The sequence below is a fragment of the Rhinatrema bivittatum genome, chromosome 2 (assembly GCF_901001135.1).
Source record: "Rhinatrema bivittatum chromosome 2, aRhiBiv1.1, whole genome shotgun sequence".
NCBI lineage: Eukaryota > Metazoa > Chordata > Amphibia > Gymnophiona > Rhinatrematidae > Rhinatrema > Rhinatrema bivittatum.
The window spans coordinates 464822839-464839334 of NC_042616.1; the positions used below are offsets into that span (position 1 = coordinate 464822839).

General features: G+C 45.9%; 1 protein-coding gene across 2 annotated transcripts in view; it reads left to right on the forward strand.

Moving 5' to 3' along the window:
* The first annotated feature begins 3251 nt into the window (after positions 1–3251).
* TNFRSF11A (TNF receptor superfamily member 11a) overlaps positions 3252–16496 on the forward strand; it is a 114374-nt gene continuing 101129 nt past the window's right edge. For both annotated transcript variants that reach the window (XM_029590496.1, XM_029590494.1), the window contains exon 1: positions 3252–3574. In XM_029590496.1, coding sequence (XP_029446356.1) covers positions 3497–3574 — 78 coding nt within the window. In that variant the 5' untranslated portion in view covers positions 3252–3496. The remainder of the gene's footprint in view (positions 3575–16496) is intronic.

Below are 16496 nucleotides of genomic sequence, written 5' to 3' on the forward strand. Positions count from 1 at the left end.
TCCCGCGTACTTTTGCTTGCGCCTGATGCGCCAGCAAAAGTACGCCAAATCGCGCGGTTTGAAAATCTACCCCATAGATTCCATTACTATTTCTGTGCTACTTACCCCATTTTCTATATATAAGAGACATGATGTAACCCAACTTTGGTTGGTGAGGGGCCCAACAAATTGTATAGATGGAAGGGGGGGGGCCGAGTAATAAAAAATGTGCTCACCCCTGGCCTAGAATGCCACCGGTCTGGGGGCAGTGCCAGCATGGTCTTTCCTTCCTGCCCACACAGCCCAGAAAAGGAAGTGGTGGGAAGAAGGAGAGGCCTTGCGCTCACAGCTAGAGAAAAGAACAGCTCGTCCTCCGCGCCGAGGAAGCATCAACCCTGGGCCTGTGTGGCATTGGACCACAGGAGGAGCAACAATGCATTGCTCTCCTCCCGTACACCCCCCCCCCCCCAATATGCAAGAAACAATGTGGCATCAGCCCCTGTGGCCTCAAGAAGAGGAGGCTGCCTGCTGGACTTCTGCTTCTGATGGGAAGAAGTGAATGTGTCTGATGGGGAGGGGGTAGGAACCGAGCATGTCTGTGTGTGTGTTTGTGGGTGTGAGAAGAGAGAGCTTGTGTGGGTGTGGGTGTGAGTGTGAGAAGAGAGAACTTGGGGGGGTGGGTGTCTGTGTGTATGTATGTGTGTGAGAGCATGTTCTATGTTTCAACATGTATATATATGAGAGAGAGGAGAAGACTGTGAGCAACAATTCCTCTCTTCTCATCTGCTAATCCACAACAATATCAGGGCATCTGGAAATCAAAAGATCCCAGATATGGACAAACAAGGGTTGGTTTTTTTTTTTTTTTTAAGTTTTAAGTATTGGGTGGTGTATGTGACTGCTGTTTTGAAATATTTTATTGATCTTTGGAAAATTTGTTTTATATTGGATGTTATTCTTTTTGTCAGCTTTTGTAAATATTTTTTTTATTAGTATGATTTTACTTCTATTGATTTATATTTCCTGATTTTATTATTTGATGATTTATGAAGAATTTTAATGTTTTTGTTTTTCCATTGTTGCACTGCATACGTAGTCTGGCCTGTTATGGTTTATAGTTCAGTTTTTGTCTGCATGTTTGTATTACTACTTTATGATCACTTTATTCACTATTTGGTGAGGGTCTATCTGTATTCTGCATGTGTGACTGAGGTTAAGTATTCTGCTAATGTGTCATTTCTATGTAGGGATCTGTAGAAGATTGGTTTGTTCTGTTTTCCTAATAGGAGGTATATCGGTGTTTTAGGACCTAATATAAGCTTTGGAGGGTCATTTTTTCATAGGGTTATAACTGTTTGAGTCTAGCAGTTAGTGCTGTTTTGGAGGTTTATTATATTGTAATTGTAATATAGTTTGCTCATGGCTTTCTGAAGAGCAAGCTGACACCCAACATGCATTACAATAGTCCTAATACTATATGTGCTACAAGTGTCTTTTTGGCTTTTATGCAGGGTTTTTTAGGTAACATCACAGCAGTGCATGTATATATAATATACATGCTGTTGTAATATTTTTACTTCAAAAGACTGTACTTTAATAAAGATACTTTGAGTGTGTTTTTCATGTAAAATATGTTATTATAAATGCCTAATTTGAAACTGTGTGTGGAGAGAGCCATGATATGGGGAAGGTAGGCACAAAGCTGTAAAATTCACTTAGGGTGCCTTATAACCTTGCATTGACCCTGATTAGTAAAAGAAAACAAATTAAATGAAAAAAAGAAAAAACAAAACAGAATGAGGAGGGGCCAGCCCAGTAATTATTTGCACAGGGCTTCAGAAAAGTTAGCACTGGTTCTGCATGGCAGCGCCCTGTGGTGATGCGCTGGCAGGCTTCTCATCCCTCCCCAGTGAAGAGAGCCAATATTAGTCTATTGCTGCTTCAAATACACTGGGCCCAGCAATAGAAAAATATTGGCCACCAGAAATGTGAGATCACTCCAGCTCACTCCATAAATTTTGAACATTAAATGCTCAGGGAGGGTGGTGGGGAGCATTTTCAGGTGAATGGTATGTGCACTTTGGCATCGTATATCCCGACTTTGCTGTGCTGTTCAGCTGTAGTTGACCACCCAAGAGAGCTTACACTGTAAAAATAATACCTTCCTGGGTTTGAGGTGGAGAAAACTCACATTTTTGGTGGCCAAAGTTATTATATTGCTCTGCCCAGTCTGGTAAATGCAGCTAAACACTACCACACTGTGCACAGCAACAATATAATACGGCAACCAGAAACGTCAACTAAGTTTCACTCCTCCTCTGATCCAGGAGTTACATTTCCAGAGTTAAAAAGTGTACTTTAAGCTGTTTGCCCTTTAACACACTTCCTCATAGTGTTGGGGAATACCTAATGCTATCTTATACATGGGATTTGTATGCACCTTGGCTAACTTTAGCACTGTTCCTGTTTGTGTACATTTTTTAGGAGTTAAAACTCCTATTAAATTCCAGGATTAACTTACAGCAGAAAAATGTGCACTAAAACCTGTGCCCATAAGAAATTGCCATACTGGGTCAGACCAAGCCTCCATCAAGCCCTGCATCCTGTGGCTAATACACGCTCCAGGAACCTGGCAAGTACCCAAAAAATAAGTCTTATAGAAAGAAAGCATGTGCCAGCCAGGAGGTGAACCTGGAGTCTTCCGCTTGGTGGTCGGAGGGGATCCATTGCACTACTGGCATTATTACAGCCGCTCCCCTGTTGCGTGAGCTGTCTTTGCTTCCCCCTGGCTCCTCACAAGCTGCCTGCTGTTGGCTTCATCTTCTGCCAGTGCCGGTCCTCGCCCTGAGGAAGCCCATTTGTCCCGGCACTGCCAAGGGGACGATCATTACAAGGCATGGGAGGAGCAGCAGCGTCTCCCAGCCGCCCGCCCACCCCTACGCTCTGAGTGGTTGGAGGGAAAGGCACTGGCGCCTCCCTCTCTGCCCCCCTCCTCCCTTCCCAAAATCCAAAACGCTCGGACGCGGTGAGGGAGTCGGGAAGTCCGCCAAAGCTGCTGCTTTTATTCAGAGGGAATAAAAGGAGGGCAGAGGCAAAGTGGGCGGGGAGCGACAGAGGGGCGGGGAGGGGGCAAGAGCCCCGAGCCGGTGGGCGGAGTGAGGGGAGGGGGCAAGAGCCCCGAGCCGGTGGGCGGAGTGAGGGGAGGGGGCAAGAGCCCCGAGCCGGTGGGCGGAGTGAGGGGAGGGGGCAAGAGCCCCGAGCCGGTGGGCGGAGTGAGGGGAGGGGGCAGCAGCTGCCTGCCCGCCCTGGGCGCGCTGCTTGCTCCGTTTGGATGTCCCGAGCAGAGCAGGGAGAGAGCATGCGGAGGCCACCGACTTCTTAGGGAGACGGCAGAAGTTTCCTGCTCGCCCGCGCGGGAAATGTTGCTGAAGTAGTCGCCGAGCTCCGCGCGTCCCCTCTGCTCGCCCCGGTTCCGGGGCCGGCGGATCCAGCGGGCCACCGAGGCGGCGGCAGCAGCATGGCACTGGGGCAGGGGCCGGCCTGCTTCTTCTTCCGAGGCTGGATCCTGCTCTCCCTCGTCCTGGGCAGAAAGCAGGTAAAGTGGCGGCGTGACTTGTGTGCCAGCCCTGGCTCGGGGGAGGAGGGATCGCGATGGCATCGCCCGGGGCAGTAGTGTTAGGACTGACGCGGCCGCCCCTCTCCCCTCCCGGTCTGAGGCTCGGAGCTCTCCCCTCCCCCCCCCTTGACTTTTTTTTTTTTTTTGTTCCCTGCGCGCTTTCGGGGTGATGGGGGAAATGCGGGCGCTGCCAGGCTGGGCTGGCACCAGGTTTGCTTGTTGGCCGGAGGGATCACGACCCTGAGCAGCACTGGGGGGTCTCGCCCTGTGCCTCGATCGCCCGCAGCAATAGGAAAGTGATTTATTCTCCCCCCTCTGCCATGCTTGTTACTGTCTGTGGGCTCCCACGGCAGCCGCACCTCCCTGTTCTGCAGATGCGCTCCGCTTAAAGAAACGCGAAGAAGAACTTTACCTGGAAAGCTGTCGTTTTGGTTTTGTTTGCTGGCAATCTAACTCGTCTGGTCGGCTTTGTCTTGGCACAATCCATGGGAGGAGGGGTGGTGTTTCCTGGAATTGTGGGCCTTTATTCCAGGGCGAATATGCCCCCCCCCCCCCCCATTAGCGTCCCCTAAGGATGTGCAGCAATCTTTCCAAGCAGCATCATTTCTCTCAAATGGCTTAGCGCTGTGTGTATTCCATGACAGGCATGAACCTCACTCGTGTGTCGGGTTTGATCGGAGCCTCTCAAATGTACTGCTAATGCTCTCCTTAACACTTGCGTCGTGCCAAAAAGAGCCTCCCTCTGTGGTTCATAGGGAGCAGGTAACCTGTCAAGGTGTGCTTGGAAGTTCTTTTTGTCAGGACAGTGGTGCTCAATACATTTGGGATTATTTCTGTATCTTTCTGCCACATTTTCTTGGTCTGTGATTGCATCATTTCGTATCTGAGGTTGTGTGAAATAGTGGCTTGGTGCTGACACTTCTGTTAGCACTGTTGTTCTTGTGCTTTTCTCCTTTAGCACATGGAGCTGTTTATCTCTTGGAATAGAAATGTCCCAGGTGACCAGAACTTTGTCTATATCTCTGTCAGGGTCCTGATCCCAAAGCTTTTCTGATGCGGCAGTGTAAATGCACACATATAGAGAGGTCAGCTCAGACCTGCATGGCAAAGGGTAAGGAAGTCAGAAGGGGGGGAGGGAGAAGGGCTAACAACATAGCAGCAGTGGGAATGCTTTATCTTTCCCCTTGACCTCTCACCATTCCCCCCCCCCCTCCAATGTTGGCATTAGCAATATAGAAATACAGATTCTCTAGCCATAGAAATGCATCTACAGAATAAAAAGGCATATTTTTGTCATTTTCTATCAATCATGTATCCCTGGATCACCCATCTCCATCAGAACTGAGCCAAAAAATCTTCTACACAGATTTCAAATTTTGTCTAAATAACCAAGAAGTAGAGCACACCCTTAGACTATGCAGTTCTTGGCTTGCTGTTAACTTTATGTAGCAACTTGGCTATAAGACATTACAGAAAAACACCTAAGGGCCCTTAATGCAAAAAAGAAAACCCTGGCCAGTTCTAGACATTCAGCAAAATTGTTTAAATCATTTGACAGCATTGCATCAACAATTTTAGAAATGAACACAAGATCATATTCAGATTATACTTAACACCACATACACTATACAAGATATACCCACAGGTGTCAGTTGGAGAAAAATACAGAATAAAGAGACTATAAAGCATAAATAAAAATGTGCAGTAAGCCAGATGCTGTATGCCAGGGGCTGGCAACCTATGGCAAGTGCCATGGCACTGAATAGCAGCTGAGTGGCCACCACAGCCACTATCCAAGTCATAGGCATCACAATAGCCAGAAGTAGCCAGCAGTAGGAGTCATGTTTAACTAAACATCATTTGCTGCTGCTGTGGGGCTAGTCTCTTATCACCAAGACCGGCCCCGGGGCAACAGGAGATGATGTTTAGTTAAACGTGACTCCCGCTGCTGTGCCTTCCACGTTCTGGCAGGCTGCCGCAGAGCCCATCTCTCGGTGGAAGGGGGGGGGGGGGAGAGAGAAGACCCGGTGGCAGCCAGCGGACCTTCTCCCACTGGCAGCTAAAGATGAAGAGTCTTGGCGGGCTGCTATGGAGCACATCCCATGGAGGCAGAAGAAAAATGGACTCCCCATCCCCGCTAACGGCTGGGAAGAGGCCCAGGCAGTGAGAGTGCATGGGTGCATGAGTGTCTGGGTGGGTGTGATTGTATGTGGAGGGGGAGAGAGAGTATGTGTTTTTGTCTGCATGTTTCTGTTTATACTTGGTCACTATATTCTGTATTTGGTGAGGTTCTGTATGTGTGACTGAGGTGAGAGATTCTGTTAGTGTGTAGTTTCTTTGTAGGGATCTATAATAGGCCTGGTCTGTTCTGTTTTCCTAATAGCTGGTGTATTGGCGAGCGTTGAGCGGGAGGGAGAGACATTTTTCTCTTCTCCTTTTTATAATTTTCTTTTTCAGTGACGAAAAGCATATACATTTCAATCATATTTTTACATAACTTGAATATTTAACTGAAAATGAATGTCAATTAAAATGAATATTGAAGAGTTGTTTGAAAGGAATCTGGCAGATGAGGGTATTGACTGGCTCGGGGCACTCGAGGACCAGGATTAAACTACTGCTGATTTAAATTGTGGCACCCCCACTTCATAAAGGTTGCCGACCCCTGTTGTATGCAGTGCAACATTACCAGTCAAACAATAAAATCAAGAAATATAAATCATGATTCATAATAGTAAAATCATACTAATAAATATATTTCAAAATGTTTGAATAGAACATCCTCCATTAATTAAAAAAAAATGCTATAAATTTGCCCAAACACCAGTAAAATATTTCAAAACAGCAGAAACATCTAATAACATCCAATAATCGAAACTAATAAGGATTATATGCTCTTCATATCTGGGATCTTTTGATGTCCAGTTACCCTGAGATTATGGATTGGGGGAGGAGAGCTGCACAAACTTTATACTGTGTCTCACATACACAAACTTACAAATGTTCATTCTCTCTACCTGCCCTCTCTCATACACACATCCATGCTCTCACATAAACAGGCTGCACACACGCCCTCTCACTCTCCCTCACACACACACAAGCTCTCACTTACACACACATATGTTCATTCTCTCACACTTTCTCTCACATGTGTGCACACATACACATGTATTCACATAGGCTCTCACACATACACTCTCAGGGCCTCCCCTTCTCTTCAGGCAGTGGTGGAATGGGGGTCCCCGGTGGCCCTGCTAGGCCTCTTTTCGGCCTGAGGCAGGATTGGTCAGGGTGGCCAGCTCACTGTACTCAAACGTTGGCTCTGCCTGGGATCCTTTGTGCACAGCCTTCCGGTACTTTTCCAGTCCTTGTCTCTCTCTCTCTCTCTCTCTCTCCCCCCCCCCCCCCCCCCCCCCCCTCAGTCTGTAATTGTCACATCCTGGAGAGATTCCTAGACTCAGGCCCAAGTCTTGGGAGATACATGCGGCTTTCCAGGTTCTCCAACTTGCTGGTTTAGTTGGCAAATTTTTTTTAAGAACACCAAAAAAACAGAGCTAGACAGTCCGAAAGATTTATTGGTCATATCCTACATTTTGAGAGAACTCACTTTGTGAAGTTTTCAGCCAAACCCAGGCACAATTCGAAATCAAGATTCAGCAAGTCTGTTAAAGGGAAAAGTGTTTTTCATTAATCACAAAATAGTGATTTGTGAATCTTGTTTTCAAGTCTTAAAGCATAGTAATAAAGGTCCACTTTATTCTTTCCCTTATTGCTGTGTTCTGTTTGATTTGTGCTATTCTGTGATGCTATAATCTGAAACACATTAACAATAATAGACGTGTTTCGTCTGATCACTCATGTTTTCTAAAAATGCTACACGTCTTACAAATTCTTCCAGGGGTGTGTAAACGCACGAGCACAACTGCACCTACAGTACCTGAATGTAATCTGCTTTGAAGTGCCTGAAAGGCAAAATATAAAACAAAATGAAAAAAAAAAAAAAGTCCTAGGTGGTACTTTTTAATTGGACTTATTTAATACATTTGTGATTAGCGTTCCAGAGCCACCCTTCCCTTCACCAGGGCAGTGAAAAATGAGCAAGAGGTGAAGTTGGCCCCCAGTATTACTCGTAGCTAGTGTTTTTCTTTCTAGAAAGAAAGGTGCTGGTCATCAGATGCAAGATCGCCGTGGGGGTGGGGAGACCACCTAGGACCCTGTACCCTCACAGCTGGCCATGGTGCTCTCCTTCTATCTTCCCCCTTGCTGGCAGGAGCACTCTTATCAGCTGGTGCCTCCTCTCACTGCCATGGCATGGGAGAAGCACCAATGGGGGCAGAGGGAGAAAACCGATGTACCTCTGGTGGTAGTTTGAAAGAGAGAAACGCACCACTCTCTCTTCATCCTTTATCCCTTCTGCCCCCACTCCACCCAACACACACAGTTGACTTCCTCTTTCCATTTTCCATATTTTTCTGTCTCTATTCTCCCTCCCACGTTCTGGTGCCTGTCTCTCTCCTTGTACCACCTTCCCAAGCTTTCACCCTCTCTTCCCCTCCCACAAAGTTTACATTTTCTTATTCGTGCCCCTATCACTTCACCCCCTTTCAGCCTCCACTCCAGCCCCTCCTGTCCCCAGGCAAAAGGCCACATGGCAGGGGTGGGATGGGGGTAGGACAGGAAGGATAGACTGGATTAGGGAGCAGAGTAGCTCTTCTTCCTTGCCTCTGAATGGGTAGTGTTGGAGCTGGAAGCAGAGGATTGCAGATCTCACCCGGGACAGAATAGCTATCTACTTCCTGCCCCAGCCCCTTCCCTCCCAGACAGCATACAGAAAACAGGAGGAGAGGGGGGTGAAACAGAGTAAAGAGACTCTTTGCTCCCTAATCAGGCTCTTCCCTCCTGTTTCCTCTATCTTCCTATCCTATAGGTAACAGACAAGGCATGAGGCTAGGACAGAGCAAAGCAGAGAAGAGCTACTCTGCTCCCTAATCCAGACCCTCTTCTCATGTCATTTCCTAGGAGCCATTTCAGGGAAAAAAGGTGCCCCTGCAAGTACCTACTGGCAGAAAAAAAAAAGCCTTGTTAGGAGGAGTATACTAGCTAATTACAGGTTGTATTACATTGGGGATAGATTAAGTATTTTCAAACAAGCACAAAGGGACATTGGCTTCTTCAGCAAAACCAAATCTCTGATAGTTTTATCATTTCTTTCCCACCATTTCACCCTCCTCCCTCCATAATCTTTTATTTTACAACTACAACCACCACACCATCATTATAAGGCAGCCTGCAATGTATTTATTCGTTCCCAGCATAAACTCCCCTATCTAGGTTTGCATAAACTTGATGAAAGAGGCACAACTCTTGCAAGCTAGTCACAAGTGTATTATATTAGTCCAATAAAAAGATATCACCTACACTTGCTTGCTGACCTTGGTTCTGCATATCCAAATGTACTAACTCAGCAGCTACTTGATTCAGTCATAACTGAATGAGTAATTGTTCTCGGAGGAAACATGAGAAAAATTAGCCCCTGCAATCATTTACCAAGGCTTGTAAATTTCTCTCCCCACCTATAGTTAGAAAGATGATGATGTCCATGCTTGGTATCTCCAAGTGGGTTGGTTTTGTGCGTTATTAGCCCAGGGAATGGTGGGTACAATCTCTGTTGGCTATTTGGGACTTGTGAGGGGTGGAGGGGTAACAGTTATGAAATGACCACATCTCCTAGTCCTTTCCAGATGTTTTCCTGGACAGCCTGAGGAGAAAGATCTGTTATTTTAGCTCCACTATTACATTTTAGTTGTGTGATGTAAGGGGGACATTTTTCTTCCTTTTATTTTAACCAGGTGAGGAACAGTATTTCAATTTTAAAGACCGGGTGCACAAATATTGTCCATTCTGCAGCACTTGTAAGCTGCCTTGCTCAGTTTGGGAGAGAAATAAGTATTTTTCCATTCCTCTTCTGCTGGACAGGCACAAAATAATATAGGAATGTCATTTTGTCGATTTTCCGTTCAAGAGCTCTTGCCGTAAAATCTTCAGGTGTGCACATAGGACGTCAGCCTGTGGAGGGCCTGGATCAGATGAGATGAAAATTCGGGCAGCATAAAGTAATGTAACTTTTGTTCTAGTGCAGATATTTTCATTGAATGCACTGAGGAAGGGAAAGGGACACCTAATTCCCTTGTGGGAGTAAAACACGTGACGACCGTTGAGGAAACCGGGAGGTGCGCTTGTTCTCTCTGGCGACCGGTGATTGCTCTGACAGCAGGAGAGAGAAGAATAGACTTAAAGCAAATTTGGATGAGAAAAATCCAGGAAGCATACATGGTGTTGAGTGGTGCTGAGATGTGGGATCCTCCTACATATTTAGTGGATAAGCCCGCTTCCCCTGGTACTGTCTCATCTCTCCCCTTGTCTGGTTTGGATCCTCCACTTTTTTTTTTTTTTTTTTATTTGTGCCTGTTCTGAGCTGATGACTCCTGAGCTGCACAAATATGTGTTTGAGTCCTCTGCAAAAGGTATCCAGCAGTAGTGCCTGTTGCTGTGAAACAGATTAAAATGCTGGAAAATAAACATCGACATTTAAAAAGTACAAACACCCAAGAATAAAAGCCCTAATTATAATGAAGCAATTCAGTCCTGTGCTGCTCTGAGCAACAGAATGCAGTAGCTGCCTCGTTTCGCTACACATGAGCTTGACTATTCCATTTTCAGACGTGCAAAGTGGCTCGGGTGGCATTTGTTCCCTTATGGAGAATGGTGGGAAAGCTGCTCCGAGCGTGCCATGCTGCCACGCCTTCTGAGGGCAAAAACACTTGCCCACACTTCACTCTTCACACTGCCTCATTTGCATCCTCAGTGAAACACTTATTTGGCCAGGTTCCATAGGAATCAGTGGGGGGGAAAAAAACCCACCCAAATCATCCTTGCCCATTACCCCCCTTTCAGTTTTTCCCCTTACAAGACTATAATCTCTAGAATTGTCAACTGGTTAATCTGTTGCTGTTTTCTTTCGTTGAACTTGTCATTAATCAAAGGTTGAATTTGTTGTTGTTTCAGTTTTTGAGATCTGTACTTTCATTGCCTTTCTCTTGGTTATTGTTATCCTGTTTTCCCCTCGATCCCTTGTTATAATGTACTTTCCACACCTTTTGTTAAAATGTGAACCGGCATGCTGTTTCTTACTAATGCAGGTATATAAAAGCCGTTAAATAAATAAAATAAATCATGAGGTCAATAAAATACGGCTGTACCGAAGCCTGGCACCACATACGTTACCACAGTTTCAAAAGCAGAACTGCCAGGGAGCTAAAGAAAAGACGGAACACAAATAGGAAATGTAGAAAATCAAACATTGTGGGAGATTGCCCCCACACAGGCTGGGACTAGTTACGCACCTTTTTAAGAGGAAGACTAGAAGGGTTCCTGGGGAAAGGGGAGCCCTGTTTTGTAGCAGTTATAATCTTGGTCTCTGTTTAGAGGTTGCCACTACATCTCTTGCTTCTCAGGAGACAATTAACTTTCAGCAGTGCCGGCCTTGGCGGAGGGTGCGCTGGGCAGTCGCCCAGGATGCTGTGAGCTGAGGAGGCACCTTAGATGCCACTGGGGACAGGGAAATACCTTCAGTGCCTGAATGTAATTCGCTTTGAAGTTGTGGAAATGATTATGCTGAAGAGCTGGTGGGGTGGCTGATTTTTGCCGAGGGTGCCGTTGCGCCTAGAAGCCCGCCTTGCCTTTCAGCACCTACCATCATACGTCCTGTACACAAGAGGAGCTATCGCTGCATTATGCAAAAGGGCAGAAGAAATGGTTGCTACAAACCAAGATTCCTTTTTCCAGGAAGACTAAACAGCCTGTGGCGACCAACTCCCTTTCAGGAACAAGCCAATTGCTTGCAATAGCCAGGACCACGGCAGCCCCCAGGTTGCAGGGACTAGAGGGAGGTGGAGACTCCAAAGTCTACCAGCCGTCAACTGTACAAATTCAGGGCCAATGGATTAGAGGGGCCGTCAGACCTGCACATTCCCCCTGTGTCCCCACTCTCATGCCTCCTGGCTCTTCCCTCCTTTCTCCCTTCTGCTTAGACACTGGAGCTTGCAAACCTCCTTGCCCTGCCGTCTCCTTACTTGATTGTACTCCCATGAAATTGGATAGAGTTAGAGGAAACCGTATGTAAATGACCAGCTATTTTCCGTAAAGTGACATTAAAAGAAAAAAAGAATACTTTTTCTTTCTGTAGGAAATAATGGGAGGTAAGGAAGAAGAAATGAGGCCATGCAGACAGACAGACTATCCAGAGATGGAGTAAAAGTATTTTGAGTAGAGTTCTCAGAGAGGTGAATACAATCTGCGGATCAAAGGGGCCGAGTTACCAGTGGAAGCAGAATGGAAGATGATAATGGAGAATATGCAGGCGCTGTGCCCTCCTGCGTGCTCCGGGTATCTCGTTTCGGCCCTTCTGAATATCTTATGGAAAGTTTCAAAATGCATCGGGTAGCAGCTAAATATTTCCTTTTATGATGGTAGATATTTGTCAGAAACCTGATATTCAGCCACTATTTGCCACCTGGGAACCAGAACCACCGTGGGTGGGTCGATCCCATTGTGCCTATAAAACAATTTAAAGCAAAAGAAATCACCTCTGGCATATTCATAGGCAGATGCTGCTGTGTGGCCCGTGAGATGGAGTTTAATTTCCTTTGTTCCCAAACTAGAGGCTTTAGTAGGTATTGGCCCAGGGGTACAGTATAGAGGTTTTCTCCCCCCTCATGGAAATACTGAACAAGTCTGCTTCTGCAGCTAGAGTCGCAGCAGACCTCTCTCGCTGTCTCTGAACCAGCTAAAGCCAGAAGAATGCTGGGGTGCATAGAGAGAGGAATATCTAGTAAGAAAAGGGAAGTGATTATCCCCTTGTACAGGTCCTTGGTGAGGCCTCACCTGGAGTACTGTGTTCAGTTCTGGAGACCGTATCTTCAAAAAGACAAAGACAAGATGGAGGCGGTACAGAGAAGGGCGACCAGGAAGGTGGAGGATCTTCATCGGATGACGTACGAGGAGAGATTGAAGAATCTAAATATGTACACCCTGGAGGAAAGGAGGAGCAGAGGTGATATGATACAGACTTTCAGATACTTGAAAGGTGTTAATGATCAAAAGACAACGACAAACCTTTTCCATAGGAAAAAAATCAGCAGAACCAGGGGTCACGATTTGAAGCTCCAGGGAGGAAGATTCAGAACCAATGTCAGGAAGTATTTCTTCACGGAGAGGGTGGTGGATGCCTGGAATGCCCTTCCGGAGGATGTGGTGAAGACCAGAACTGTGAAGGACTTCAAAGGGGCGTGGGATAAACACTGTGGATCCATAAAGTCAAGATGCTGCCAATGAAGTGGGTGACTCGCCAGAATGATGGCTACTGTCTGGAGTCAATACCCTTATTAAATAAACATACACATGCTTACTGTGACTCCAACATCGCTCTAAGCTTCAACAACAAGAGGAAATGTAGAAAAAAGGATTTGCACTCACAAAGAGGGGAGTAGCTGGCTTGTTACGGCGGTTACTACCCCAAATCAAAAAAGCCTGATACTTCACTTTCAATGCATATACAGCATAGTTCTCTGATTCAACGGCAGGGGAGAAGAAAAACTGATACTTCACACATCCAGCAGAGCTCTCTGCTTCAACGGCAGGGGAGAAGAAAAGAGGGTTCACACTCACAAAGCGGGGAGTAGCTGGCTTGTTACGGCGGTTACTACCCCAAACCAAATGTGCCTGATACTTCACTTTCGATGCACATCCAGCATGGCTCTCTGCTTCAACAGCATGGGAGAAGACTGATACTTCACGCATATCCAGCATAGCTCCCTGCTTCAACGGCAGGGGAGAAGAAAAACAACCAATAAGGGCTGTATAACATAGTCTGGGTAAAACAAATAAGCATGGGTGTAGCTTGCTTATTGCGGCGGCTACTACCCCTAACGAATCAAGCTAGATATTTCACTTGGATGCAGCTCCATCACTGCTCTCTACATTAAAGGTGGGGGTGGAAGGGAAATAGAACCAAGAGCTAAGAGAAACAGATAAGTATGAGAGAAAAAATGTGTGAAGCTTGCTGGGCAGACTGGATGGGCCATTTGGTCTTCTTCTGCCGTCATTTCTATGTTTCTATGTCTCGCCGTTTTATATTCAGATTTCGTAATTCCTTGAGGGTATGGGATCCTTGTTAAAATCCCTGCAGCCACTAATATAGAGGCTTAAGGGTCACACAACTTTCTCTGACAGAAATGCAATAACAGTACATACACAATCTTGCTAAACAAACATTCAAATGGTGAAATAGTTTTGCCTGAAAATTTATTTATTTAAGGCTTTTTTATACCGGCATTAGTGTGCAAACATCATGTCTGTTTACGACATGATGTTTGCACACTATGAAAAATGGCATAAAACTTGCAGTCCTTCTGGTACAAAGTGGCTACGGCTCCGTGGCAAGCTTCAAAATTACCTTCCCCCCCCCTCCCAGGCTGATATCTCTAGCAGACAATGCTTCTGTTGGGCAACACAGGAAAAGGTAATTTAAAGATAAGAAAGACACAGTCTGATCCTCCAGAGAGCCTGTTTTGTTGTTCAATTTATTTTATCCTGGTTCTGTTACAACCAGGAAGGCCAAACCTCCGAAGGGCAGTCTTGGAAGGTGCTTGCAGTGTCTCCTCCTGCTGCACTAGGCCAGCCCCTCACCTTATCAGAGTCCTTTAGCTGGTGCTGCTGCACGCATCTCGCCCGTCTTTCATTCAGTGTCCAAACCCTAATCTGCAAGAAACCTGCACCCACTTTTGCTAGCTATTCCAGACAAGGTACTTTCCTTATGGCCAAAATGTCACCTGACGTTTGTTAAGACAAATATGTGTTAAAAGCACTTGCTTAAAAAACCAAAAAAAAAACCACACACACACACACACACATTGAGGTTGAGTTTGGCTGTTTACCGCCTGACCTAACCTTCCTCTTTTTTTGCATACCCTCATCCAGCTTTCTATATATAGTCTAAACTTTTTTTTTTTTTTTAACTTCTATTGTATTTTCATTTTATCTAGATCCACAGATCTGGATGCAAACTTGAAGGTCTTCTCCCTGATCCCCTTCCCACATCCTGCAGTGTTGCACGCTTGGGAAGGGGAGAGCAGTCAACATCATGAGCCCCTCTCAGAAGTGGACGGCACCAGGTACAGAGGGGATAATTTGTCCCTGTCCAGAGAGAGGAGCACCTTGGCCTCCGTCCACTACAACAGATGCTAAACCACAATTGTACCAGATCCCGGTTACCAAGCTTGGGTTCAGAACCAGTCCACCAGACCCCGGTTATATAAGCAATGACCGGATATTCACCTGGGCTATTAATGGATGTGATAATGGAATTATATCACTGAGCAGAATCGGCTGTGAAAACAGCCAGAAAAAGGCTTGAACCTAATGGATACAATGCTCCCGCCCCTCCCCCCCCCCCCAAAAAAAAAGGATAATATATAAATATATATATTATACACACACATTTATTTTTGCACTCTTAGAACTGTGCCGATTAGTTCGCAACCCACTTCGTCCTCATGCATCACTGAGACCTATCAGAACCAGATACTTAGGCACCTTACATGCACCTCCAGCCAAGTCACTGCTAAAGAAACGAGCATTCTCGACTGCCAGCCCCTCTCACTGGAATGCCCTCCCCACGGACCTTCGCCTTGAAACTTGTAGTCGAACGTTCAAAAAGAAGCTCAAAACTTGGCTTTTCACAAAAGCCTTCACTTAAAGGTCTCTCCCTATGGGATTGATTCACGCATTTCAAACTCCAATACGCTAGCTGTCCGATGCTGTAACCATAAATTCTTCTGTCAGTTGTACTTTAATACGCAACCATGCTTATTAGGTCTGTCGTAAATCCGAGTTTGTTGACTGTTATTTGTTATTTGTAATAATTTTAAGTCGTTCTCAGCTTTATCTATAAGTTCTTACCAAGTTAGCCCTGTTATTTGTACCCTCTTGTTCGATGTAATTTCCAACTTTGGTTCTATGTAAACCGACGTGATATGTACCAGTACATGAACATCGGTATATAAAAGCCTTTAAATAAATAAATAAATACTACGCTATGTACCTTATTCAAACTTTGCTGGCTAGTGCACATCGTTCGGAATGGGAATTTACATGCTTGGATTTCCTATGGGCTTAATTAAAACCTTTTGCAATAGAGAGATCAGAAAGGGGTGTACTACATCCGCTCCTCGTACCAATATGATTAGAAACTGTCTACCATGTGCAGGACTCCGGTATGGCTCGCTCTTTCAGGCCAATTCAATAAACTCCGCGGGAGAGCCGGCGCTCCGAGGCGCGCGCCCGCTCAGGCACCTCCCCTGGGTGCGCGATTCTTTAAATTAGGACCGGCACTAATAAGGAGGCGCCTCCTTATTAGTGGAAGCGGCGGCTGTCGGCAGGTCTGACAATTGAAGCTTAATTTTACCGGCGTCGGTTGTCGAACTCGCTGACGGCCACGGGTTCGGAAAATGGACGCCGGCAAAATTGAGCATCTGTTTTCCAACCTGCAGGCCGGCGTACAGCTTTTTTATTTTTTTATTTTTGGGACCTTCGACTTAATATCGCCATGATATTAAGTTGGAGGGTGTACAGAAAAGCAGGTTTTTTTTCTGCTTTTATGTACACCTTTCCCGGAGTTATCCCTGATTAACGCCTGCTTTTGGGCAGGCGTTAATTTCTGAGAGTAAAATGTGCGGCTTGGCTGCACATTTTACTTTCAGTATTCCATGGATATAACTAATAGGGCCATCAACATGCATTTGCATGTGATGAGTGCTATTAGTTTCGGGGTGGGGGGGGGGTG